A 25,807-nucleotide genomic window follows, 5' to 3' on the forward strand; every position below is an offset into this window, starting at 1 on the left:
GACCTGGCGTCATGTCTCTCGTCTTGTCGCCTGCGATAAGTCACAACCTGACCGCGGGAGGAGCAGTCAACCGCGAAAAACGATGTCCAGCCTGTAAGGGCTTGCACACATGCTTCGTTTGTTTATTGTTGTGTACTGCCAAAAACAAACAAGCAAAGAACGTTAGGCTGAGTTCCGCAATGTTGGAAATAGAATTAAAAATTTACTGATTGTATGAATTTCCCTTTGCTCGTTTAAATAACCGGAGGCTGGGTATGGCGTCTCCGTGGAATGGAAAGGCGCAAGCTAAATAAGAAAGAGAGAGAGGCTCCGTAGTAAAGGCACCGGGGTCTATTTCTTCCCCCTAGAATTTATCTTTCCTGACCTAGAAATGACACGTTGGATTATGGCCATCATGGGTGAGGCTAGATTTCATGGCCTAATTAGAACATGAACATGTTGTTTTGTTTAAAACTGTAACTGTCAATACTTGATATAAGGCCCCGTATCCTCTAATGATTTGGTTTGTAAGGTTTAACGTCCCAAAGCGACTCGGGCTATAAGGGACGGCCTAATGGTGAGTTACGGCTAATTCATTCAATTTCACAGCGCACGAGAACTTTGCGTTTCGAATTTTCGCATGAGTCTGTATTTGATTACACCTCTGCCTGGTACCTCTTGAAAGATTCAAAGGCGGCCAAAGTGGCATGTGATTTTCTTTTGTTTTCGGTCTACCAACAGGAACTAAAGCGCCTGTCCAAAAATGTCTCTTCGGAACTTATTCACGCTGCTATGGCTGACCATAATATGCACTCACGGAAGATCAGATGGGTTCACGGGTGAGTTTCACTGGAACGATGCATAGGGTGCACGGCTGACTGCACTTAGCATATCCAACACGGCATTCTGCAAAGTGACATGTTTCTTTACGCTTAGCAGTAGCACCAAACTGCTATTTCTGAAGACAATTTTGATGTAGCTAAGTTGGTTTGAGCACGACGTTTACGTGTGCAAGGACTCAGCAATATTGCGCCAAATTTTTCTGAAACGAGACCTTCCCATAGGACTTCGTCCTATTGTTATGGCGTGTAATATTTCATATTAAGAATGACAATACATACGCTTTAGTGGGCTGAATGTATATCATTATTATTTTGCTTTTGCTTCGGGAATATTCAAATTTGGTTTGATATTTATAGATTCTTATGTCGTCGATTACCGGTCTTCTGAAATACAGGTGGCAGCTTCGGCAAATACTCGAAACGACTTCCGGTTTTATTACCGGCTTTATGATTCTTTCTGTTGCAGATGAAGACATTGTGCCAATTGGTGAGTGTGCATGTTACACGAGGTTTCGGTGCTTATATTGCCGGGCAAAATATTTTCTTAATTGATTCTCTCTATTGCAGATTTTGACGATCTATCTGACGGTAAGGCTTTCGATACAATGCTCTGTTTACCTTCTCTACTAAGAAGCGTTTATGAAAAACTGCAACCATTCCTGAAGCCAAGAAATGCACGAACGGGTGTTTTCTTTTAGTGCGAAAGCACGATCACTGTGTATTTCGCCGATTTACGGATTGTGTTTGGCTCATCGAGTGTTGTTATGGCAATAACCGAGCCTATATAGCTTCGCTTTACGGATTATCTATGACTTCCTATGAGTGTCTATATGAACTATGGCCAAAGTCAAGCCCAAAGTCAATTAGGGCTTAATAACACTACTTATATTTGTGGGAAACACACAATAGCAAATGAAGTCTCAACCTGTCTGAACACATATAGGCATAATTGTACATTCATAGGCCTAAATGAGCGTGCTCGGTGAAGTTAGTTCTAATAGTTATAGCTAAACGTAAATGGGAAGGCAACGTTGCAGTATAGTACGCTGCTGTGCGAATACCCATTAGTCGTATATAAACCTTCTGAAGCTTAATTACGCTTCAATAGGCTTAGGTAAGCCTAACATGCACAGCTTCGGTTTTGATCTTCTTGTTTTCTTGAGTTTGTTTATTTTGTTTTAGACAGAATTGTCTGGGTGAAGAGGGCTAAAAGTGACACGTGTGGTCACCTGACTGAGCCCTAGACACCCTGCATTCATACTGACAGAGTTTGGACATAGTATTAATAATAATATAATAATAAAAGACTAGGTAGTGCGAAAGTGCTTTCAGCCTCCGTATGTAAAACTTGCTCTTACCTATGGCTAAACCTCCGTCAACTTTAATTTTAATTTGTGGCCTTGGTGAAGTGGCAAATATTTTGTAACCACTTTCTACGTCAAATATTACTTATTAGAAAGAAGGAAATGACCACATGCCCCCGGTTAGATCCTATCCATCGGCGGAATTTGGTTGTTATTTATTATTCTTTCTAATCGATTATCATTCAGCAAATATTAGTTGCAATGTTGCGATAATATTTTCTATCTGATGAAAGCACAGACGGCGTAAATAATAAAAACTTTCCCCTATGATTTCAGTTACTACTGGTTTTATACGTACTGTCGGCCTCAAATGTAATGCGAACAGCGGGGCGCGTAGAGACTGCCTGTCATCACCAAATCGGTGTGCAGTTTCGGTTTGCGACTATTTTTGCTTCAGTCTTTTTAAGTCCATTTTCTCGTCGTGCCACTGGAGCTTGTGTATACATCCAAGAGATGGTGACTTGCGCAGCGCGGTTCGCTACCGGTAGCGGCTGTGACCTACGCTGATGAAGCGAGTGGGATGACAGAAGCAAAACCAACGCGCTGTATGCCAGCGAGTTAAGAGCGCTCGCTTCACCCACGCGGGCTTCAATTGCTCCGCAGTGAAACCGTACAACCACCAATGGGGTCTCAGTTTAGGGACTCCACCTAGTGTTTGTAAGGGCGAGGCATTTAAGGCTCTGTGCCAAGCATACCTCCTTGCGTATATCCACCCTGAGGAATGTTTTCACCACAACCTCGACCTGCGCAAGTCACAATCTCTGCAAAAAACGGGCATGGCGCTCCATTGGTAAAACGAGAGAACTAAAGTTAAAGAAAACAAAACCGAAACAATCGCAAATCGGAAGAGCTCGCATATCTGTAATGATGACAAGCAGACTGCTTGAATTCGCATTTCATTTAACGCCGATAGTATACGTCTTCACGACTCGCAGGGTTGCGAGATCCAGAAAATGAAAAGTCGTCAGAAAAACTCGAAAAGTACTCACTCAGATCCGGAAGAATATCAAGTAGCCAAAAAGGAGTCATGGTTTATGTAAAAAAAAAAAAAAAAAAAAAAATAACCATTATGCGTTTAACTTATTTTTATTAGTCTGTGTGCCCAAACGAACCCTAGATAGGTGTTTTAACAGCTATGAAATACCGCTGGCAAAACTTCATGAAAAACATGGCTTTTTATCACTGCAATAAGTATACTATTCAACAAAATAGATCCACATCTGAAGAGTGTGTCTAATGACTAGGAAATAAAAAGTGGCTATCGAGCACTGTGATACCTATACAACTTAAAAAAATAGATCCACATCTGAAGAGTGTGTCCAATAACCAGAAAATAAAAAGTGGCTATCGAGCACTGTGATACCTATACAACTTAACAAGATAGACCTGCATCTGAAAAATATGTCCAGTTACTAGGAAATCAAACCTGACTATTTAGCAGTGCGATGCCTACACAACTTTGGAAAATACATTCATATCTTAAAAAATGTGCCCAGTCTCACAGAAATAAGGCTATTTGGCCTTGCAATACCTATACAAATGAAGAAAATGAATCCGCGCCTGAAAATTGTATTTAATGAATATTGTTATTAATACAATGTTCTACAGGGAATAAAATGTACCGAAACTGTACAAGCCCAAGTGCGATATGTTTAAGGTCCTTTGTAAATTAATACCTTCTCAATAATTGATTGTGGAATTGTAAATCTAAGCTTGTGACCTTGCTCAAGTTAAAGTCAGGTCAAACTTGATCCTCAAAGTAGATACAAAGGGATGATCGGGCATTGTGTTTCTCAAGTGTTTTCGTTAATTATAAGGTTGAAAATAATCACTTCTGTCAATGCTTTATATAAAACACCTTCATTTTGATGCAAGGTGCTGCGTGGGATTGGCGCCAAGTGGAATTTTGTATTTGTAAAGTTTTGTACGAGTTTCAATCGGCGGGAAAGGGGGCAATATGAGGGCCAATTGGCTCCAAAGTAGTCGAAAAGTAGTCAAGTAGCCAACCGGAAACTTATGTAGGATCCAAAAGTAGCCAATATGGTACAAAGTAGCCAAATCTGGCAACACTGTAATAATCCCGAACCCCTCAATCTCGTATACGTGACTACTAAGAAACGTACTTTGCCAAGGAGCACAAACGAAATCATACAGAATTATTTGCCTATTTTAATTATTTGCAACAACCTCGCACATGACGGGTGCCTCATACGAATGAACTTACTTCAAAAATACTTGCTTTCTGAGAAGAATTCGTGTTGGCAGGCAGCCTACGTTAGTGTTTAACGCTACGTATTTGGGGAAGTCGTTATCAGTTCACCTATAATAGAGGTTCATCAATAAACTAATTTGGTGCTATCGTTGTGCGACGCTGAGCAGTCATTTAATGTACCAATACATACATGCATCTTTGAGGTAGTTAACAGAAAGTGGAAAGCAAGTGGTAAGTTTTTAAAATTTCCGAAAATTCAGTTGGAAAAAGAAAGGGGGTTTTTGGTTCAGTCTTAAAGTGTCTTTTGAACGGCTGCTTTGTTCGAAGTTATTTCACTGCTCTTAGATGTAAGCCTCCCCAAGTGACCTTTTTAGAGGTTGTCGGAAGGTCCCTCGCGTTCAGCTCGGCAGGTGCTTTCCTGTAAACCTCCCGCGCACGTGGTTTCCTCATCTACAAGTACGCTTGCGTCCCAACACATATCCGTAGCGGCAGTATAAGCAAAGGTGTTGAACGCTAGCGTTTCCTATAAAACACTAATTCCAGGTAGCTTTAGCTTATTCTGTGAATATAGTAGAGAGGTAATTTCATAAGATTCGTTCTCATAGTACTGACAAATTTTTTCCTTTTTTGGCGTGATTTTCAAAAGACGGCGTACTGCTTCAATATTAGATTACACTGCATATGGAACCTGTGAATATAACATTAATGATGACAAAATGATGGGGCAAAGAAAACCGTAAAAGTAACTTATTCACTGCAATTTCTTTCAGAAAAGACCATACAAATCCTGGCCGGTCACGGCAGCAGAGCATCGCCATTTGGTGTGTGTAATTGCACTTACTTGCGTACTCTTATATGGTTATTTAATTAATATTGACTAATAATATGCTACTCATTTGTGTTATTGTTATTTCAATTTGTATTGATGTACATATAGCTGCTCGTCCGTATTTCATTAGAATTATTGTGAGCTCACTTATGACTAAATTTTTATAATTTTGAAATTTGCAGCAGTAATATTTAAAACAGTAATTGAAAAAAGATCGAAGTTCATTTGCCAGTGTTTATTTTCACAGCTTATGTTAAGTGTTGTGTTTAAGTCGCACTTATAAAGTTTCCAGGGGAAGAGCTTATTTGGACAAATTCCAGAGGATTTTGACTGACCAAGAAGTTCCGCGGCGAGTTGAGTCACAAATTATGAGAGGTAAGCTGAGCTAAGTGCTTCAAGTGGGGAATGTTATGCCTGAGTAGGTGACAATAAATGCAGAACAATGTGAACATTTCTCTTGAAACTTTGAGAATTTCAGCTGAAGCTTGGAAGGGAATTTCCAGCATGGCTAAGCTACGCAGGCTTCACATTGTCAGAATGAGTAAGTATATATGTGGAGTTCTTTATTTCTGAGTGGGAAAATGTCATCACACTCTGATTATATAAACCACAATGTTTGTCGTCGATTTATTGACAGATGGTTATTCACATTACAATATTGCTTTGGAACAAAATACCGTTTGATCACAAAATAGAGCCTGAAGTGTTACAAGATAGCGACTCAAAGAAAGTATTATGTTAATCGATTAACCCATGAACAATTATTACTGAAGTAACTTTTAATAAAGTAGTTTAGTACTGTGCTTTTTTAATACGAGTTAGAGTGCAGTGCTAATTACTGCTCTCAGCATAGAATTGGATAGGTCTGAAGGTTTTGCATTTTTGCACATCCTTCCATGCCCAGAATGGGAAATGAATACCACTTATAATGCCAAAGAAGCAATTTTTTCTCGCGCTGCTTTCGCAATACTGTCGAGTCTATCGCTGAGGCTTGGTCATGCTGTATCACTGGAGCTTCCCTCTTTTGACAAAAAACCCCAAATCGAAGCATATGCCCTATATGATTGAAACATAGGCCCTATATAAGTTTCAAACTGAAAAAAAAAGAAAAATTTCATTAGGCGTCGTGGTATCCTTTCACAGATTCTCGGAATCGCTACCTCCGCTTTGGCGAGGCCATATGTCAGTTCATCCGGAAGATATCTCCCCTTGCGGTGAGGAAAATGGCTTCGCTCAAAGACGATGATCGGATTGGGACTGCCAATAAGATGATCAGTATTATCGGTACGTTCGCATAATACAACAGCGCTGTTTGCCAGAGATCTGTGTGCAAACACCATCGATTATACAATAGAGTTTTTCATTGAAAAGAGCAGGATTCCATTTTCGAATGTTCATAGATCACCAACGCTGCGTTGAAAGATAAACATGGAATGGTTGAAGCGCAACAAAAACAGCAAAAGTCGGACTGGCAATTTAAATGAAGTTACAAATGCTTGAGATAATGCTCTTGGGTTTCGAGAAAGCGAAATAAATGTGTTTGACATTGAAAAATAGCTGCTTACACTGAGACATAAAAGCTTGCTCAGGGCCTGAGTACCGTTTGCTGTGACAATGCAGTAGCATAAGAATCTCGTTGTGAGCTGCCACGCACAACCACTTGTCATACATACCAACCATACCGGGTATTACCAGACGAAATTTGCACGAGTGCACATACAATGCACCGCAACACAAATCATATAAAGCGATTAGAATCAACTTCACATGAAATTTACCTTCCTGCCCCTCCCCCCTGTACCTTAGAAAAGGAAAGAGGAATTTACTTCTCAGCGCATTTAAACCTGCGAACTGTGTTAGGTCGTAGCTTGCTCTTCCGTGTGCTGATTTTGGCAGGCGACAGGTGGGAATTGTGCCAAGGAAGTGGCTTTTCGTTTCAACGGGACTCTTACGCTATGACTTAAGAGCAACATTTTGATAGCCTGCGTGCTCTGCATCCTAGATATAATTAAGTAATTTCATCAAACTAAATTTGCCAATTTCTCTTCGTCATTACGCAGGGTCCATGCTGAACCACCAGTCCTCATGCGGCCAGAGTTTAAAGCGTGGAAAGCGAAGAGAGAGCGGTAACGTACTTTTACAGAACCAATATTTGGGGCCTGCGTAAACACAAACTAGATGTATCCACCGTACAGGAACTGACGAACCAGCGTGGTAAAAAAGGCACTGACCTACTAGTGAATTTTATTGATGCATTGCCACAACTGATATGCAGTCTCAAAGAACTTAAACAGAAAAAAAAGCAACATAGAAACTTGTACCTGCCAGCAAGAAAGAATGCCAGCTGATCAATTTTCTTTTTTTTTTTTTACTTTTTGTTCTATTACCCAATATACGAATTTTCTTGTTTCCATTTATCACTCCAGGACCGTGCCCATTCGTTTTCTCCCCTTTCGTTTTCTCAGCCCTGTGTCATCTTTCCCCTTTCCTTCTCTTCCCCATCACTTCCTTCTTTTTATTATTTCTTTAATATCTCTTTCTTCCTTAGCTTGGCTCGCGTTCACTATGATCCGCTTAGATTGATGCCAAAGCTATCGTGCAAGAGTGGACTACAAATGAAGTAGAAAACATTCATTCGAACAAGCGTCATTGCTGTTCCGCATAAGCTCTGTAGTACTTTTGTGTGTTTGTTTTTGGAGTGTATTGCAACAATGCTGGCAATTTAGCTGCCAGGGCAGCGCCCTGTCTATGTTCTTCCTTCGCTGTCCAAGTCCCATCATCATCATCATCATCATCATCATCATCATCATCATCATCATCATCATCATCATCATCATCATCCTGACTATGCCCACTGCAGGGCGAAGGCCTCTCCCATATTTCTCCACTTAATCCGGTTCTGTGCTAGCTGCATCCAACCCGGTTCTGTGCAGCTGCATCCAAGTCCCAACTGTTTCATTAATGTCACGCTGTACATCCATTCTCATAATTGTAGCAAATCCACTTCATTAGGCACCAACGCACCAAGCCAATCATTAGGCACCAACGCAAAAACGTAATAGAAATTAAAACTGCAGCGAGAACCGCCAAAGTAAGATATTTCTCTTTCTATTGATTTCAAAATATTTTTAATCAGGACCATGGTCAGTAGGTGATAACTACTGAAACGCTTACAAGCCCGAAGAAAGCACGTAGGCAGTGCCTCTTGTTATCTCCTTATGCTGATTGCTTATTCCTTCCTTTATTTCGTTAACATTTTTGGTAACATTAAAGCCTCTCCATTCAGCGTGCACTTCCAAAACGGCGAAAACAGTGCATGGAAGCGTTCTAGAAAACCGAAATAAACAACAGTCCCTCAATAAACGTTCAGCTATCATATAACGCTCTTGACTAAGTACATATGCTTTCTGCCATGGAGGAAGCCCACGTCGAAGGCTTTGTCGTGTGCTAGACTAACATGACTGACCGCGATATGGCCCCTCGTTGGTATTTGCACGTACGTCAGTATGCAAAATAAATAGGTTGAAACATGCTTGCGGTTTGAATCCTTGTATACTCGGTTTTTATCGTATTTTAGGGAATAAGGGCTCATTATCCTTCAAGTTCACGTAATCGTACAGCTTCTCAGAAGGTTTACATGTTAAATAACAATAGTCGTACTTTGGGGCGGGGAAACCGGGAGCACCGCTTATTCCTGCCAACCTCTATGTCAATTAGCAACTGCAGGTACACAGGCGAAGCGGAATCAATAAGCAAGTTCAAATGGGTTCAGTGTTATCCCATCGGACTGCTTTTATTGCCCTATGTTGGGGTAAATATCAATTAGGGGTCAATTAGACACTAGCCTACATAACCGATACATACTAAAATTGCACACTTCTTGTAACAAAAACAATTGTCTTAGTACGGGTGTCGAACTTGAAGCTCACACCCCATCGTGGCAGTCGCACTATCAAGGTAATTAAGATAGCGCATGACTTCTAGCAGGTGCATACTTTGTGACTACGCGTGCTTTAAATTTGTTTCAATTTTTGAAATCATCCTAAACGTGTTCGAATGAGCTAACCCCATGCAAATAAATGCACCCCGCGTGATTGTCTTGTCACTGTGATCAGCAAAAACTATGTAATCCTCTCCTCAGGTCCAACAAGTACCACCGAAGGTGTCACGACAACAACCGGAGCATTTCCAAATCAAACTGCTACGACGACGACGACGGAAGATGGTGCGGAATTCGTTGGAAGTAGTTTTTAAATCTGATGCAGAGGGGCTTTAGAACTCTTATAGTGCAAGTGCTCCCAGTACCCGATGGAACGACGCAACTAAGATCTCTCTCCTCAATGTCTCATATTCAGCTTTGTAGGGCATCATGAAATTTTAAACAATGATGTATTCTAGACGTGATGTTGGGCTAGTCGGTTCATGGTTATAACAAAACAGAATTGCGCGAAGGCAAAGGAACAAGAAGGCACGAATACAGTGTGTATTCGTGCCTTCTTGTCCCATTACCTTCGTGCAGATCTGTTTTGATGAATTCTATTTTATGGATCTCTGAAGATCTCTTGCTCAAACTCTTATTACAAATTTTGTAAAGAAGTAGAAGGATGTATACTGAGATTGCTTGTTGCTCGTTTGACAGTCTTATTATGTGTTTTTTAATTCTCAAACATAATTACAATGAAGAAAAACAGACAAGTAAATATTAGTACCTAAGTTTACATCAAGCAATTCTCTATATAGCAAGGAAATATTCTGGCCGGATAATTTTTATTATTACAGCTTAGAACGAGTTGAAGAGCTCAGCTCGTTCTCTGATGCTCTTTCTTATATACCTATCGGGCAGTTCGCGAAGATCGGTGTAATTTTCGTGTCATAAACCTTTGCATTCCTACAGACTTTCTTGAAGATGACCGAGCGGAGATATCCATATCCACATTTCTCAAGGCAGCTCAAAAGCTAGGTGAGATGATTGATTAATCAATTGATTTGTTGTGTAATTACAATATGTGCTGCAGTAAAAGCTTCGAGAAAACAAAGATAATATTATCGCTGGCAGTGCGGGCGTAAGAACTTCATTCTGAACTTCCATGCACGACCACACACCATAAATACCGACCGTGCCTTGCATTACCACACACACAATACATGATTGCCACCCGCCGCGGTGGCGCAAATGTTGGGGTGCTCGGTTGCTGTGCCCAAGGATCGAATCCTGATTCGAATCCTGGCCGCTTTTTCGATGGAGGTGAAAAGCAAAGCGGCCGTGTACTATGCGATGTCAGTCCACTTTAAAGAACCCCAGCTGATCGTAATTTCTGGAGCCCTCCACTACAGCGTCTCTCATAGCACGAGTCACTTTGGGACGTTAAGCCCCACCAGCCAGCACATCACAGCTCGTCAAATGCACCACCATACGCACTGTGTAAACTGATTAGGTCTACTTTAAAGAAATGTATATTTACAGCAATTCGTTTCTGACAGGAATTTACGTCATCGCATACACTGATATTTACACTGTTGCATAAATTCCAGATTTCCCACAAAGCAGAGATAGGGCAGCACAATCATGTATTGCTCGAAGAAACCAGTCACTGTACAGGGCCGGGCAGCCAAAAACAGAGGTTCTCGGGGCTTCTTTCTGAGTCGCTCCGAATATTGTTGACTTTGCGAGATCGGAATTACTAAAATGTGCAAGAATTTGAATTTACGTAAATATGGCGTGAATTTCGCACCATATGCCTTACAAGTGCTGGACAGTAGCGCCGATTGGTTTCGGGTCATCCTTTGGTCGCCCTCATGGTAATTTGTGCGCCGCCATTTTTACATACACCGTATGAAATCTCAGCATAGATGCTGCTTACCATCCTAACTCTAATTGCGCACTGCGTGCACCACATGTTTAACATGCTAACCTTACGCACTGCATGTTTACTGGCACGTCACATTTTCTACCTAAGCCTCTGAAATTTCTCTTCAGTGCATGTCATTAATGAGACGATTCTAAGCAAAACACGATGCGTTTTTGTTCATACAGGTACAATATTCTCTCAGAGGAGAAACAATACAAAGAATATTTTTCCTTTTTCACAAATTTCTGTTGCTTCCTTCACGGCGTGCACAAAATTATGTACGTTGAAGAAAAAGGGGTATAAGTTGATGGGATATAACTGTGTATTTGTATGAAATGCTGACAAGTAATGCTTACGAGCGGTATTTGTTTAGGACAGTATGGGTTTTGGTAATATGCACATGTTTCAGATAATTGCTTCTCTGTTCAAAGCTGCTGCTGAGGTAGTGTGGCATACGCAGACACAAGTGAAAGTGGGAAATAGAATTCTACCGTTGTTTGAAAATATATACAATTAATTTTGAATGGCTTAAAACCAGCACATTTTTTTTTTCATACAAAACCCGTATTTCTTTTCCTCGCCTGTACAAAAATATTGGTGAATGAGTGGCAGATTACTGAAATTCTCTTGGTCGTCACGACCAAAATAAAAAATTAAACTACTGATTAAGAGGGGTTAAACAGCTTTGAGGTCTTAATGAGCGCGCCGCTGAGCTCTAGAAAATTCTTGCTGGGTTAGTATGGGTGCAGTTGTAAGAATAAGAACGTCAGTGCTTTGCTACACGCTCTTATCTAACCATACAAATTAACCATACAAATTAACCATACAAATTAACCATACAAATTAACCATACAAATTAACTAAACACTTCTTGCGTTCGGCTAGTTGCAGCATGAGTTTCCTCTTACTGATGCCTCAACCTTGCATGTTTCAGAGTCGGTGCATTCTTCTCTCCATGACTACATAGTTTACAAGTGCAACGTGGAAAACGATGTGATCAAGATGCTAGAAGGTTTTCTGAAAATTATTTACTTCGGCGATTATCACAAGTTCATACATATGTTCGAAGAGTTTTTCGGTCACTGACAGCGCCTGTAATAGTCTTTGTCACTCAAATCTTTCTGCAGAGAAGTAATAAATTTCCTCGAAGCATGACTGTGTGTTTTATTCCGGATTTCTTACAAGACACTGCCTACTGAAAGCATGTTAGAAACATGTAATTGTTATTAAAATAATGATTGGGGTTTCGCGTTAAAATATCGCAGCTTGAACTTATGTAACAAAATTTATTTCATGTTTTCTGCAAGCTACACATATTAGGGTACTGAAGAACAGTTTGTGTTGAGGTAGTATTTGCGATATTAAAAAAAAAAAAAAAATTGAACTTGTTCGTGCTAACCGAACCTGTTAACACACCCGTATCTCCATAAACTCTACAATAGTTAGCTTTTAACGAGAACTAAAAAATAAGATGAAAAATTTAAATATAAGTACTATCTGGCGTTCAGGAAACATGAAAACACTTGTAGTTTTCTCATGCTGGTGGCATACACAGACACTTCCATTTGGCTGTTGAAGTGGTGGAATTTCCGCTCTCCAACTACATAGTAATCAACTTAATGGTTTTGTGATCTGCAACTCAGTTGACTATTGTCGCTGGTCAGTGGCCTCCCACGTCGAACTTATGGCACCACCGACGAGTTTTCATAACATAGCAAGAGTAAGAAATGCGGAAGAATTTGATGTTAATTCTGGAGGTCGTTTTGTATGTGTTAACCTCGGCGCTCAAGTTCGGAACACTCTGTAGCAGCACGCGTTCCTGTTTCAATGTTCTTCAAGCTGCTGTGTTTTCTTTCTGGCCTATGTCCTATTTTTAACACCAAGTGGCTCATTGACCCTGACTGCTCATTGGAGGGTCAAATTCTAAAGTTAAAGCTCAGCTACTTTGGTCATCTGATGAGAAGAGAGGAGTCGCTGGAGAAAGATTTGATGTTGGGAAAGGTTGAGGGTCACCGGAGAAGGGGTAGGCAGCGAATGCGGTGGTTAGATGGCATCCTCGAGGCGCTGCAGATGAAGTTATGTGATGTTAGGAAGATAGTGAGAGACCGGAAAGCGTGGCGTGACATGGTCCATAGGGTCACGAAGAGTCAGACACGACTGAACGACTGAACTGAACTGGCTTTTGTTAAGATTTTCTGAACATTGGTTGCCTTCACTTCTTATAAATATCGACTTCCTTAGCACTTATTGCCATCACATTCCGAAATGTGAAAAAGAAATGGTGGCCTAATGCGTGCTAGGTCTAGATTATTCCACTGCAGGAATGCATGCGTGGTGGCCCATTTTCTGTCGCCCCCCCCCCCCCCCCCCCCAAAAAAAAAAAGTATAGTTTTTAGGAAATTTACTTTTAACCACGAGCATGTTCTGCGTTGTCGCACAGGACAGCGAGTAACTTGATGTGGTAACTGAAGTAAGACACATAGTTCATGCTGGTCACGTCCCTCTGTCGTGTAAAGATGTGATCAAGGCAAGATACACTTCTGAGTGGCTTGAATCGGGTTGTTAACAATTTTGACTACGAGTAGTTCGCCCACGAGGACTGGCAAATACTCTGATTTCTTAGCGCCGACGTTAAAGTTGTCGCAGATGATGAGGGGAGCGTCCAGTAGCCACACCATGCCTGCGATCACATTCTCTTAGTTCATTAAAAACATTGCTATGAAATCTTTTCTGTCCTTTTGAGCGACGTTTGGCGAAATGTGAATTTCGACGCTATGACCACGTCTCCTCCGCTGAAGTCGCACTCGACGGACACGTCTCCGCACGTGAGCTTTGGCCTTTCGACAGCAGTTGTTTCCTCAGTACACAACAGGTTTTCTGTGCGCTATTGGTAAATGGCAACGCCAGCAGCTCTAACGTCGTGGTGTTTGAAGAAAATCAACAAAGACAGATCCGTGAAGTGCAACAGGCTGGTCATTCTTTACTTGAATCGCGAAGGCGGCGCTAGATGAAGCTACATGTCCAAAAGGTGTTCGAAAACAGTATACAACGCGGCGGCACCGAAGCAGTGGCACCGCGCGGTGGCCATGTGGTAGAGCATTCGCCTCGCATACGAAGGTACCAAGTTCGATCCGTGGTGCCGCCGGGCACCCACCGGTTTTCAATGGGTACAAGGTTTCCCTCTGCCTGATTCTCGGCTCTTTAGGGGTAAAATGCTTGGGAAAGGGGCCATGGCTCAAATAGTTGCGCCGATGAGACAGAGATACGTTCCGCCAATGGACTACCATCAGTGCGCTATTTGTATTGGTGTTTGCGCGGGCAGCGTGAGTGCGCGTGAGCGAGCTGCCAGGCTTGGGGACGGCATGTTAGCGGCGCAAAGACAGGGTAGATAAGTGCGTCGAAAGCAAGACTCGGGGCTTTTTTGCCGGCGGGAGGCCGGCGGGACGGAGGCGACAGGCGGCCAGTGAGCGTTATGGGCCATCGTGATGTGCACGGACGACAGAACCAAGACCTGCGAGACGAAGACTGAAGCAGTGCCTGTAGGGATGGCTTAGGCGTATTTGCGTGAGTTGCTGCCATGCGAGGAGCAATGTTTTTTTGTACCGCCGTTAGCGCTCTGGGGGGGGGGGGGGGGGGGCACTATCGCTAGGCCTATTCGCACCGCAGTGTGTTTTGTCTTGCCGCAGTAAAGCCCTAACTCTCGTTCTGTTTACCCGATGTTGTTTCTTTTTATTGAAGGCTTTTTCGTTTATCCAGAATAAACCGGTGTTTTTAAGAGACTGGATTTGCCACTCGTCGGGTGAGACCATGGCTCGAGGACCCGTTTTCTGAAGGCGAGGCCTTCAGGTCATATAAAATGCATTTTCCTCCTAATACCCTTTTTTCCAACGTTTGAGAAGTTCTACAAGTAAACTTTGTAATAACATTTTCTTAACATTATTAAAACATTTGTACACCATGAGGGAGCTTTTGCTGAAAGGCAGAGTAAATCCTGCAAGCCCAGACCCGCCCCACTTCATTCAACGCTTCCCTGTGAACTTGCGGCAAAGCGAGCGACAAGCACCATGTTATGTCATAAATTAGAAGGACGTTTAAGCTTCGGCTTAAGGGTAGACGCGAAAGTGTACGCATTCATTGGATCACTTATAGTGCTCGTAGCTCGGCATCCCGGCTCCATTTCAATATTCTAGCTGCATCGTACCGAGCCTTCTTGTGCGCCAGAGTTCTCGGCATCCGTCTTACGAAGTCTCACTGGCAGTCGAGCACCGCAATCACGAGAAGACACGCCCGCGAAAAGAAGCCATTATAGCATTGCACCCATCTGGTACAATGTCAGACGACGATGACATGTAGTACCAGCTACAGGTTTTATCACAAGTGTTCAAAGTCAGCGACCGCACGCCCGAGATTATTCGTCTACACAACGCTGGCTACATTCACTAATCACCAGTTACCATACTCACTAATAAATCAGTCAATAACACTATCAACCAGCCCGCAATCAAGGAGCCAGAGCTGCTATTATTGTATGCACTCCAAACAAGGCGTCCATCTTTTTTGCGGCACTCTTTTCGACTCTAGACAGGCAGTTTGCACTAGCGTCAGTTTTCTAGGAAAATACATATCAGGTCAATTCCAATGGCCGCTGCCATAAAGGAATCGGCGCCACCCAAATATTTCCTCCGGCAGGATTTTTACTCGTCCTTGAAAGCTCCCTCTCAAACATGAATAGAGCGGCGCTTTTCGGAACGAGAGCAATAATAATAATAATAATAATAATAATAATAATAATAATAATAATAATAATAATAATAATAATAATAATAATAATAATAATAATAATAATAATAATAATAATAATAATAATAATAATAATAATAATAATAATAATAATAATAATAATAATAATAATAATAATAATAATAAAAAAAATAATAATCAGCCTGGCTTTCCTTCGCTTGGAATCCAGTTAGTTACCCTAAGCGACCATCGGCTATCCTCTCTTCGCACTGCATGTCCTGCCCATGCCCATCTCTTCTTAATGATTTCCATTAGAATGTCAGTAACTTGAGTTATTTCTCTGATAAGGGAAATGATAAGGTGAGCTATGAAGCTCTTGCAAAGCAACCTCAAAGCTGCCGGCTTCGCCAGCTCGAATATTACAACTCTTCATAGCTTACTGGTGAGATACCTGCGAAGTGGAAGCTGGCTAAAATTATTCCCATTTTAAAACCCCGCAAAGCAGCCAACTAGCTACTCATCTTTCCACACAATATCCCTATTGAGTTGCGTAGGCAAATTTATGGAGTGTATGATGAGCATAACATGAGCATAACGAGCATAACATCGTTTCTCGAAAGCTACAATGAGCACCCCCAATACATGAACGGGTTTCGTCAGCAGAGTTCAGCAATAGACAATGCGATCGCCTTCGCCACACCATTTGAGAAAACTACATGCTGGTCGCATCCCTATCACTGTTTTTCTCGACGTCAAGGCTGCTTTTGATTCTGTTTTCCACCGTGCAGTTCATCAGTCTTGGGCAGTCTTGAACTTGGAGGCAAGCTGTACAAGTGGGTTGAAAACTACTTAAAGCAGCGAAACATTTTTGCTAGTACCCCAGATGGCCCAACACATGCTTTGCGCAGTAGGGCAGAGCGTACCACAGAGTGCTGTGCTGAGCCCCCTGTAGTTCAATATCACCCTAATACAGATGACAGGAAATCTAACACAAGGAGTCCACGTCTCGTTTTATGCACCTACATGTGGAGCAAATCCAGATTACGCCACGTTAAGCAGCGACGTCTTCCAAAAGCATTACGAAACATCTCCACTTGGCTATATGAAGACTTCATCTTTCTCCGAAAAAAAAAAAAAAAAACGTTTTCATAGAATTCACGAGGTAAACAATGACCAAATATTCACTAACACTTGGTCGGAAGCCTATACCCTAAGTATAGACCCAACGATACCTCGGGATTGTCTTATGTAAAAAAAAAAAAAAAATAAAAATAAAATAAACTCTGTGCGAGAATAGCAGCAGCATCTCAAATCTTCAAATATATGGCTGTAACACGCTGGGGCTGAAATTTTCGCTCGATGGTTCTCCTTCAAAAGGCCTACGTTGATGGTCTTCTGCGGTGTAGTGTACCAGTTTTGCAGGAAATGTTCGCAACAAATAAGAGGACTCTGGAGGCAGCGCGGAACAACTGCCTGTGGATCTGTCTTGGGCTCCCGAACAGCTCCCACACGTCAGGAACAGTTGCGGAAGCAGGGTGTCTACCACTCGAAGTCATCGCCGCACAGGAAACTATTCTGACCCATCTATGTGACGTATTTAGAGTCCATATAACCCACAGCAATTCCGGCTTTGATCAAGCTGTGCAGCTTTGCACCTACTCGCTCCAACCTTTCCTCTTCAACACTTTGACCTCTTAAAATCAAGAAGCTCATACCGGGTATTGCTGCGAAGAACCTGCTGCAAGCTGTTCTGACCTACTTAGCTGAGCAGTGTTCGGAAAACACACACATATACACTGATGACTCAACTTCTCACGACTCCTCATCATGCGGTCTTTATGTGCTCTCATCAGGTCAATTTCATGGCGCCTACAGCGTAGAACACCCTCAACCACAGCAGAGCTATACGGATTAAAATAAGCTGTGTCCTATATTTTGCTCAATAGTCCAGGACGCTGGTTAGTCTTCACGAGCTCAAAAGGTGCAATACAAACCTTGTCAAACCTACTGAAGAGAGCAATTCAACAGCCAATTTCCCATGACGTTGGATGCCTGCACCACTTGGCTATTGCTGAAAGCCACGCTATAATTATAAACGGATTATGGCTTACTGCCGCATCCTGGCCAACGAGAGAGCAGACGAAGCGGCCCGCAAAGGTCTACAGCGTCATAACTATAAGCCATCTTCTTCACAAAATCAGATGCGTTCCAGCTCGCCAAACGGTATATCCAGGATGAGAAGAACCGCCTCTGGAACTTGTCAAGTCATATTACCGTTCTGTCCATTCCATCGACCCCCATCTCAAATCAAGACTACCACTAGGGCTTCCGCATTATCTAGAAACAAGAGCATTGCCTCTATCTTAATACTGCTTTTACGAACAGTCTAAGATACTGTTTCAAGCAAACCGACAGTATGTATTGTCACAACTGCGGCTCAATTGAGACTGTACTTCATACTCTCCACGCATGTCCAGCGTACGCCATAAACGCACGCACTATGAACAATGCAGTCTGTCGCCCGAGTGCCATTCACAGTGTGCTCTATATTAGGTCCCTTAGGCTGCTAAAGAGAGCAGAGAGGTACAGTGAGATTCTTTTTTACTTATTTAGACGCTATTCGTGTTTTAGACAAACTCTAAATTGCCCATTCACTTGATAAACACGCTGTACATGCGCGGTACTGGACTTCGGACTCATCCAAAAAGGCAGTCATACAGTGGACTATTATGTCACAACCATCTTCAATGACCACACTTTTTTCTAGCCCTTCGTCCATATTTATTCCCAATTCCCCCCCCCCCCCCCCCCCATTCTCTTTCTTTTACGCAGAGCAGCATGTCAGCGAATATTCGCGCGGCTAAATTTTTTAAATTTTGTTTACAGCTCTCTCTTCTCTCTCTCTCTCTCTCTGTAGTACTGCATGCCAGGAGGTTGTACCGGTTATTGGATAGGTTTCCGTTATATGTGACTCGATATGTGCCACCTCTTCGCATACCCTCGAAAATGTAAGGAAATGTTTTGTGAAGGATTCAATGGGCCGTGCAGCCTGCTTATCGTTACTCCAATTGATCACAGGGCTCTGCGCGCTCTTGGACTAATCAAGCTGGAAAGTAGATGGCAGGCGTGAGACCTTGCATTCCACTTCGTGTTCAGATAGACTCATTGGCTGCACTCGCCCAGCATTTTTGATCAAGCCACAGACTCCTGGACTGCCTTTAAAACAAAGCCACCTGTTTGTCGTGTCACTGTTGAAACTGAGTCCCATTTTCTGGATTGCTTGTATTCACAACGCTATGACGCTATTTTGCACATGAATTCATCATGCTTTTAACTCATTCAGGTGAAACTTGCCGTGTTTACTGAACCCTGCGGCATTGTAACTTATCTGTTTCTATCCCTCATAATCATTGTTATCTTCTTTGCTGTCACTGCCCTTTTTATGCTCTTCTTCTCATTATTACTCTTATTATTACTCTTAATTATTCTTCTTCTTCTTATTATTTTCATTGTTATGTTTGGGCGCACGTAAATTCCTACGACTGCTCAAGGCCTCTCTAGATAAATGAATAAATAAACCGTAAGCTAAAGCTGCGATCAAACGTTATAAATATATTTGCAACGTGATGCAAATGTCCAACATAAGTACATTATTTTAAATTAATGCATAAAGTTACCTCCTTTGCTCAACAATGTATATAATTATTTTTAGTTAAAATGTTACCTGCGGACTTATAACTGCGCTAGTTCTCTGAAAGCTTCCGGCAAAAGCAGCCCGTATTCTAAAGCATATTCCTTTAATTTAATATAGTTAAGATTAACAACTTGGACTGCTTTTTAATCACAGAAGAAAATCTGAAAGCCGGCCTGACTAGGTGAAGCTCCTTCGAGCCGCTGTCTAGACACATCTTTGGACTCTGAATAGCCCATTTTCGAACCAGCAGAAGTTGGCATCTGAAGATACGAGCAAGCACTGAAATCGTGAATTTCACGAGATTTGATTTAATTGGAGGACCCAAGCATCACAGGGTGGCGCTTCGGGCGCCAGTGAACAGCGCCCTCTCCGGCCAACGCCATGTAATCGGTCGGGCAGGGTGAATAGCTCGCCTGCATACTTTCGTGTCTTTGCATACGCTTTGTAAAGCTTACGTGCTTGGATAAAAGGAGAAAATATTTAGACTCGCAGTTGTTAAGAAGACCCACTTATATGCTATTAAATGCATGTACCACACACTTGGAGCATCGTGTTTAATTCATTAAATCTCTTACCTGACGCTCATGATACCTGTTTTACTTTTCTCTTTTCTCAGGACCTATCAAATGACTTAAAAAATAAAGCACCCCAAAAATACGCAGTGCTACTCTAAGTAAACGAACTATTAGAGGTTTACGCTGTAACCAACATATTTTGTTTCCTGTACCTAAACGCGAATAGTAGCGATCATCAAAAAATTAACCGTGATGCAAACTTCCAGGGAGACTTCCTGGCTACTCCGTTGACTAAACATTCTAGAAGGCACCTTATACCACTAAAGTGAGATGATGCAAAAGCCATTATAGCGCGGTGGATTGGAGCCCTCCGCTACGGCACTTCTATCTCCCTCTCTTCTTTCACTCCCACCTTCCTCCCGTCCTTTACGGCGTGGTACATGTGTCCGCGGAGAATTGTGCGAGATACTCCGCCTTTTCTATCCTGTAAATCAATTTTAAACGCCGCTTATGCCTGCTGTACTAACGCTTCCTAGACATCTGGGTCTGCTTCTGTTTGCTCTGTGGTGCGGCGTTCGAGGAAGCGCCAAAGGAAATTTGGCGCCGCACGGACGCCTGGATCGGAGGCCCGACGGGGTCAACCTCGTATATGCATGAATCGCCTGGTGGCGTCATGACCTGTCATGACGGTATATCGCGCGCCCCTTGTCGAACACAACCAGCATTTCACTGAACCCATCAACGTTCACCGGCATTCTATAATTTGTTTACAGGAAAGGAAAGGCACAGTGTCTGTCACTCGCGGAATCCCGCTATCATGCTCACGGTGGACAATGGGAATTATGAAGAGCGTTTCACGATCCGGGGCGTGCGCAACTGGTAAAGCGCTGGGCTGGGGATCCAAGGGAAGGAGGTTCGATTCGCGGTGGAAACAAGGTTTATTAATTTATTTGCCAAGTATGGCTCGCTTAGTGGCCTGGTTAGAGCAATGTGATTCGAGTGACGACCTAAACAATGAAGATTATGTCTACTCCCCTTTATCCCCATCCATGGCCATGAGCCTTCCCATTCAATAAAGGACATTCAATCAATCAATCAATCAATCAATCAATCAATCAATCAATCAATCAATCAATCAATCAATCAATCAATCAATCAATCAATCAATCAATCAATCAACTCTCGCTCTCGAAATCGTGGCACCTCTGCTGGCAACCTTCTGTCGACAACGATGAGGCATTTAAGGCTTTCGCCTTCAAATTTCTGGAGGGCCGTTGGAGCTGTCTACGTACAAGCCTTCCTTTCATCCGGAGTGGGGCTACATCCGAGCCAGCCCGAAGGGAAATAAACTTTGGCAGGTTGCCCAGGACCTGCGATGGACGATCTTGAACAACCCGCTAGATCATACAAGGATAGGCAACAGCGTGAGCATAGACACCTCTCCAGACCTCACATTTGTGAATGGTATCAGGGATGCAAAGTGGGTAAACACGGGACAGCCACTGGGAAGTGATCACTATATCCTTTCCACGATATTTAGTGCTGCTAAGCACAAAGACAAGGTGAAAGGAACTCGAGTGACGGACTGGGACCGATTTCGGGAAGTCAGGAATGATACAGTGACCGGGGAAATCGAGGACTTAGGAGCCTGGGTTGAGGCACTCAAGCAGGCCGTGAAGAGTACCACAAAAGAGGTTCCAGCGGAGGAGGAGGGCTCTACGGCTGATTCCAGATTGTTACACATGTGGGAAGCACATGCGAGTCTCCTTCGGAGGTGGAAGAAACAAAGGCATAATGGTGTGCTCCGTAGAAAGATGGCCAAGTTAGAACGAGAAATCGAAACGTACACATTGGAGTTGCAGTGCAAACAGTGGGGGCAGATTTGTGACCGGATGAATGGGCAATTCGGATGCAAAAAAACATGGCAGTTGTTGAGGCACCTTTTAGACCCGACGGCAACCAAATCTGCGCAGAAGGGGCAAATGGCTAGGTTAGTGCATCGGTATCAAGGCACGACTGGGGAGTTTATACATGAACTCCGAAGACGTTACATAAACACAGAGGCGGGCGGTTGCTTGCCGGATTACTCGGGAGAGGAAAACCTTGAATTAGATGCAGACTTTACGGTGGCGGAGGTGGAGTTTGCAATGGGTCAGCTTCGTACCACGTCAGCAGCGGGTCCGGACGGGGTTACTAATAAGATGCTGAGGAACCTGGATTTCAAGTCAGTAGGGGCACTCACGAATTTGATGAATAAATTTTGGGTGGCCGGGGAGATTCCGCCAGAGTGGAAGCATGCTAAGATTACATTTATTCCTAAAGCAGGGAAGAAGCTCTGCATTGAGAATCTGCGTCCCATCTCGCTAACGTCGTGTTTAGCCAAATTGATGGAGCATGTGGTCCTGAACAGGCTTCAGGGTTATGTAGAGGACAAGGAGTTGATACCTGAAACAATGATTGGTTTCAGGGCTAATTTATCAACGCAGGACGTCATGATACAACTAAAAAAAGACGTTGTTGATCCTGGGTACGGCACGGGCACCAAGGCTATCTTGGGGCTCGACCTAACTAAGGCCTTTGACAATGTTACCCATGAGGCAATATTGAGGAACCTATCGGACATAAGACCGGGGGGTAGAACCTTCCGGTACATCAGATCGTTTCTGGAGGGTAGGACTGCGGAGATTATAGTCGGAGAAATGAAATCGGATTCCTTCCCATTGGGGGGCAGAGGGACACCGCAAGGGTCGGTATTATCGCCGTTCCTATTTAATCTCGCATTGATCAAGATACCACCCAGGCTGCAAGGGATATCGGGACTTAAACATACATTTTATGCGGATGACATTACTCTTTGGGTAACAAGAGGCAGTGACGCACATTTGCAAGAAACTCTACAGCACGCGGTGGATATTGTTGAGGAGCTAGCAGGGGAAGCAGGACTCTCGTGCTCTCAGCCCAAGTCCGAGCTTTTTGTGCTGAGGGACAAGCCAAGAGGGATACATGCGAGACACTATGTGCCGCCACCGCCTTTAGAGGTCAAAGTGGGGGGCGTACCGGTCGCTGAGGTTCAAACGATCAGGATCCTGGGTATGTATCTGCAGACTAACAGGAAAAATAGCGAGTCCTTGAAAAGGCTTAAAAATACGGTCAATGCTACCGTGAGGTTAATCAGGAGAATCGCTAATCGTAAGAGAGGTGTTAAGGAAAAGGACTTGTGTAAGCTGGTGCAGGCGTTTGTGCTCAGTAGAATAGTGTATGCGACGCCTTATTTGAAGTTGGACGCGACGGAAAAAGGCAAGGTGGAGGCTATGATTAGGCAGGCATATAAAGCGGCCCTTGGGTTGCCTCACAATGCGTCTACCGAAAGGCTGCTGGGATTAGGGGTGCACAACACCCTAGAAGAACTACGGGAGGCGCACTTGGTGATGCAGCTCGGTAGGCTTTCAAAAACAAAAGCAGGAAGGGACATATTGGAAAGGATCGGCATTGGAGTTGATGCTCCAGCTGGTGACACTAAAATTCATATTAGGCGGGAAATGCACAAGGGCTTGTACATAAAACCTTTGCCCAAGAACATGCATCCAATACATCACGAGGACCGCAGGAAGGCAAGAGCCAAAGCTTTACATGTTAAGTACGGGAAGTACAACGGGGCAGTCTATGTAGATGTCGCCGAGTATAGGGACAAGGACGCATTTGCAATTGCGGTGGTGGACGGGCGGGGACGCTTGATCGCCTCCGGATCAGTCAAAACCCGCTCCCCAGAAACTGCAGAGGAAGCGGCGATAGCACTAGCTATTACTAGTAGTAATGCTGACTTGATCTTCAGCGATTCCAAAACAGCCATCCGAAATTTGGCGAGGGGCAGAATATCTGTCACAGCGGCGCGATTGCTGAATCGGGCCACGGGGCGAGGGACTACGGAGGCGGAAATTGTCTGGGTACCAGCACACTCTGGGAATCCTGGGAACGAGACGGCTCACATGAATGCTCGAGGTTTCGTCAGCCGAGTAGGTGAGCCGGACGTTCCGGGAAGGTCCACGAGAGATGGGCTGGTATCCTTTCATGACATTACTAATCATTTCAAACTTGAGCGGAGGATTTACCCACCCCCGGACAAGCAATTGGTGAAGGCGCAGGAATGCGTCTGGCGACGATTGCAGACTAGATGTTTCTTAAACCCATACGTGTTGAGCAAAATCTACCCGGACATTCAGCCGGAGTGCAAATGGTGTCAGGAATTGGCAACCTATGACCACATATTATGGAGCTGTAGCATAGCACCGCCACCGGCGGATATTATGCGTGATCCTTCCCTCGAGCAGTGGGAGGCCGTGTTGGCCAGCTCAGACCCGGTCGTCCAGACCAGGGCCGTGGAGTGGGCCACCCAGGTCGCCGTCAGCCATGGGTTGATGGCCATCTAACACGGAACCATCCATACATGCTCTCTGACGAAAATAAAGTTTTTCCATCCATCCATCCTTTAACAGATTAATTAATAGGCTGCCGGTTCAAAGGTTTTCGAATAGTCCGCATAAGATAGGCGCCATAAACTTAAAGGAGTCCATTAAAAAAATAAAGATCTCAGCTGGCGAGAAAAATTTCTGCGAATCTTTGCGCCTCCTCGCGGCATCTCTGCGCCGTTTCTGATGATTGCCACGGTGAAGCGTAGCGTTGAAACAAAAGTATGCTGGAATAATTCTGGCTCCGACTGAACACGTGAAACCAATGGGCTGAAACTGTGACGAAGCTCTAATGCCCAGGGGCCACGGTCGTGGCTCACCTTTCTCTTGCACGACGTAACAGATCTTAACTGAAAGGCTGGTGAAAGAATGGAGCCGTGATGATACGAGATCTCTGTGAAAGCACATCACTTCTCAGAGGGAACGCTGGAAGCCGAACAATTATATAGAAATGACGACGAAAAGTCCAAGTGGCGTCATGGTGGTTTACCTTTTATCTCAGCCTAAGAGCTGCGTTTTCAGAAGAGCGTGTTGTCGGGCTAGTTGGTTCTGCATAGTATATAAGAGAAATGCGCAACAACTTAAACAGGACACAAGAAGAAACACACACAACAGTTCACGAGCGCAACTACCAACTGTTTAATGGGGTGAATCAATAACAGCATATATACAGACAAGCAGAACATGCGTAAAAGTAGAGCAGGCACACACATCACAAACACCGCATGCTGAAGTTTCATATCTTGATTCGTTTGTGTAAAATTGCGGTGTTTGTGATGTGTGTGCCTGCTCTACCTTTACGCATGCTCTACTTGTCTGTATATATGCTGTTGCTGATTCACCCCATTAAACAATTGGTAGTTGCGCTCGTGAACTGTTGTGTGTGTTCCTTCCTGTGTCCTGTTTAAGTTGTTGCGCATTTCTCTTATATACTAGCTGCGTTTTCACTGGCACGCATCTTAAGGGGGATTCGCCTGGCGTTCCCTTTTTGAAATGTTTTACGGCATCTCGTTCTGAATAGTTTTGTCAGTCATACTTAAAATCTGCATCATCGGCACCAGGGTCTTCGTTCACTCGCATATGCGCTCACAGGCACGTCCATGGTGACATTATTCAAGCAGCTCGTCCCTGTAACAGTTTACAGCTTAGGTTCGGCCACCAAAATTGCATTCACTGCCCGCTATCTCAACTATCATCTAGAAAAGTTAAGGGCGACTCCTCTTATTTAAGACGCCCCTTCCCCTAAGCATCTTTGTCACTGTCTGCGAGCGCGTGCGGAAGGGAAAGATGAGTGATCGTGGGTACGAATGGCGCCAG

At 43.5% G+C, this 25,807-nt stretch overlaps 1 protein-coding gene across 1 annotated transcript; it reads left to right on the forward strand.

The window, feature by feature from the left end:
* Positions 1-718: 718 nt before the first annotated feature.
* Positions 719-12,215, forward strand: LOC146178209 (uncharacterized). The gene is made up of 11 exons (XM_084579715.1): positions 719-818; positions 1,288-1,308; positions 1,389-1,409; positions 5,168-5,218; positions 5,512-5,601; positions 5,705-5,767; positions 6,370-6,510; positions 7,287-7,352; positions 9,368-9,451; positions 10,121-10,186; positions 12,010-12,215. The coding sequence occupies exons 1-11, from the start codon at positions 743-745 to the stop codon at positions 12,159-12,161; spliced, it is 831 nt and encodes a 276-aa protein (XP_084435841.1). The 5' UTR covers positions 719-742; the 3' UTR covers positions 12,162-12,215.
* Positions 12,216-25,807: the final 13,592 nt, after the last annotated feature.

Source organism: Amblyomma maculatum, chromosome 9 (genome assembly GCF_055883805.1).
Source record: "Amblyomma maculatum isolate TAMU_Amacu chromosome 9, ASM5588380v1, whole genome shotgun sequence".
NCBI classification, from domain to species: domain Eukaryota; kingdom Metazoa; phylum Arthropoda; class Arachnida; order Ixodida; family Ixodidae; genus Amblyomma; species Amblyomma maculatum.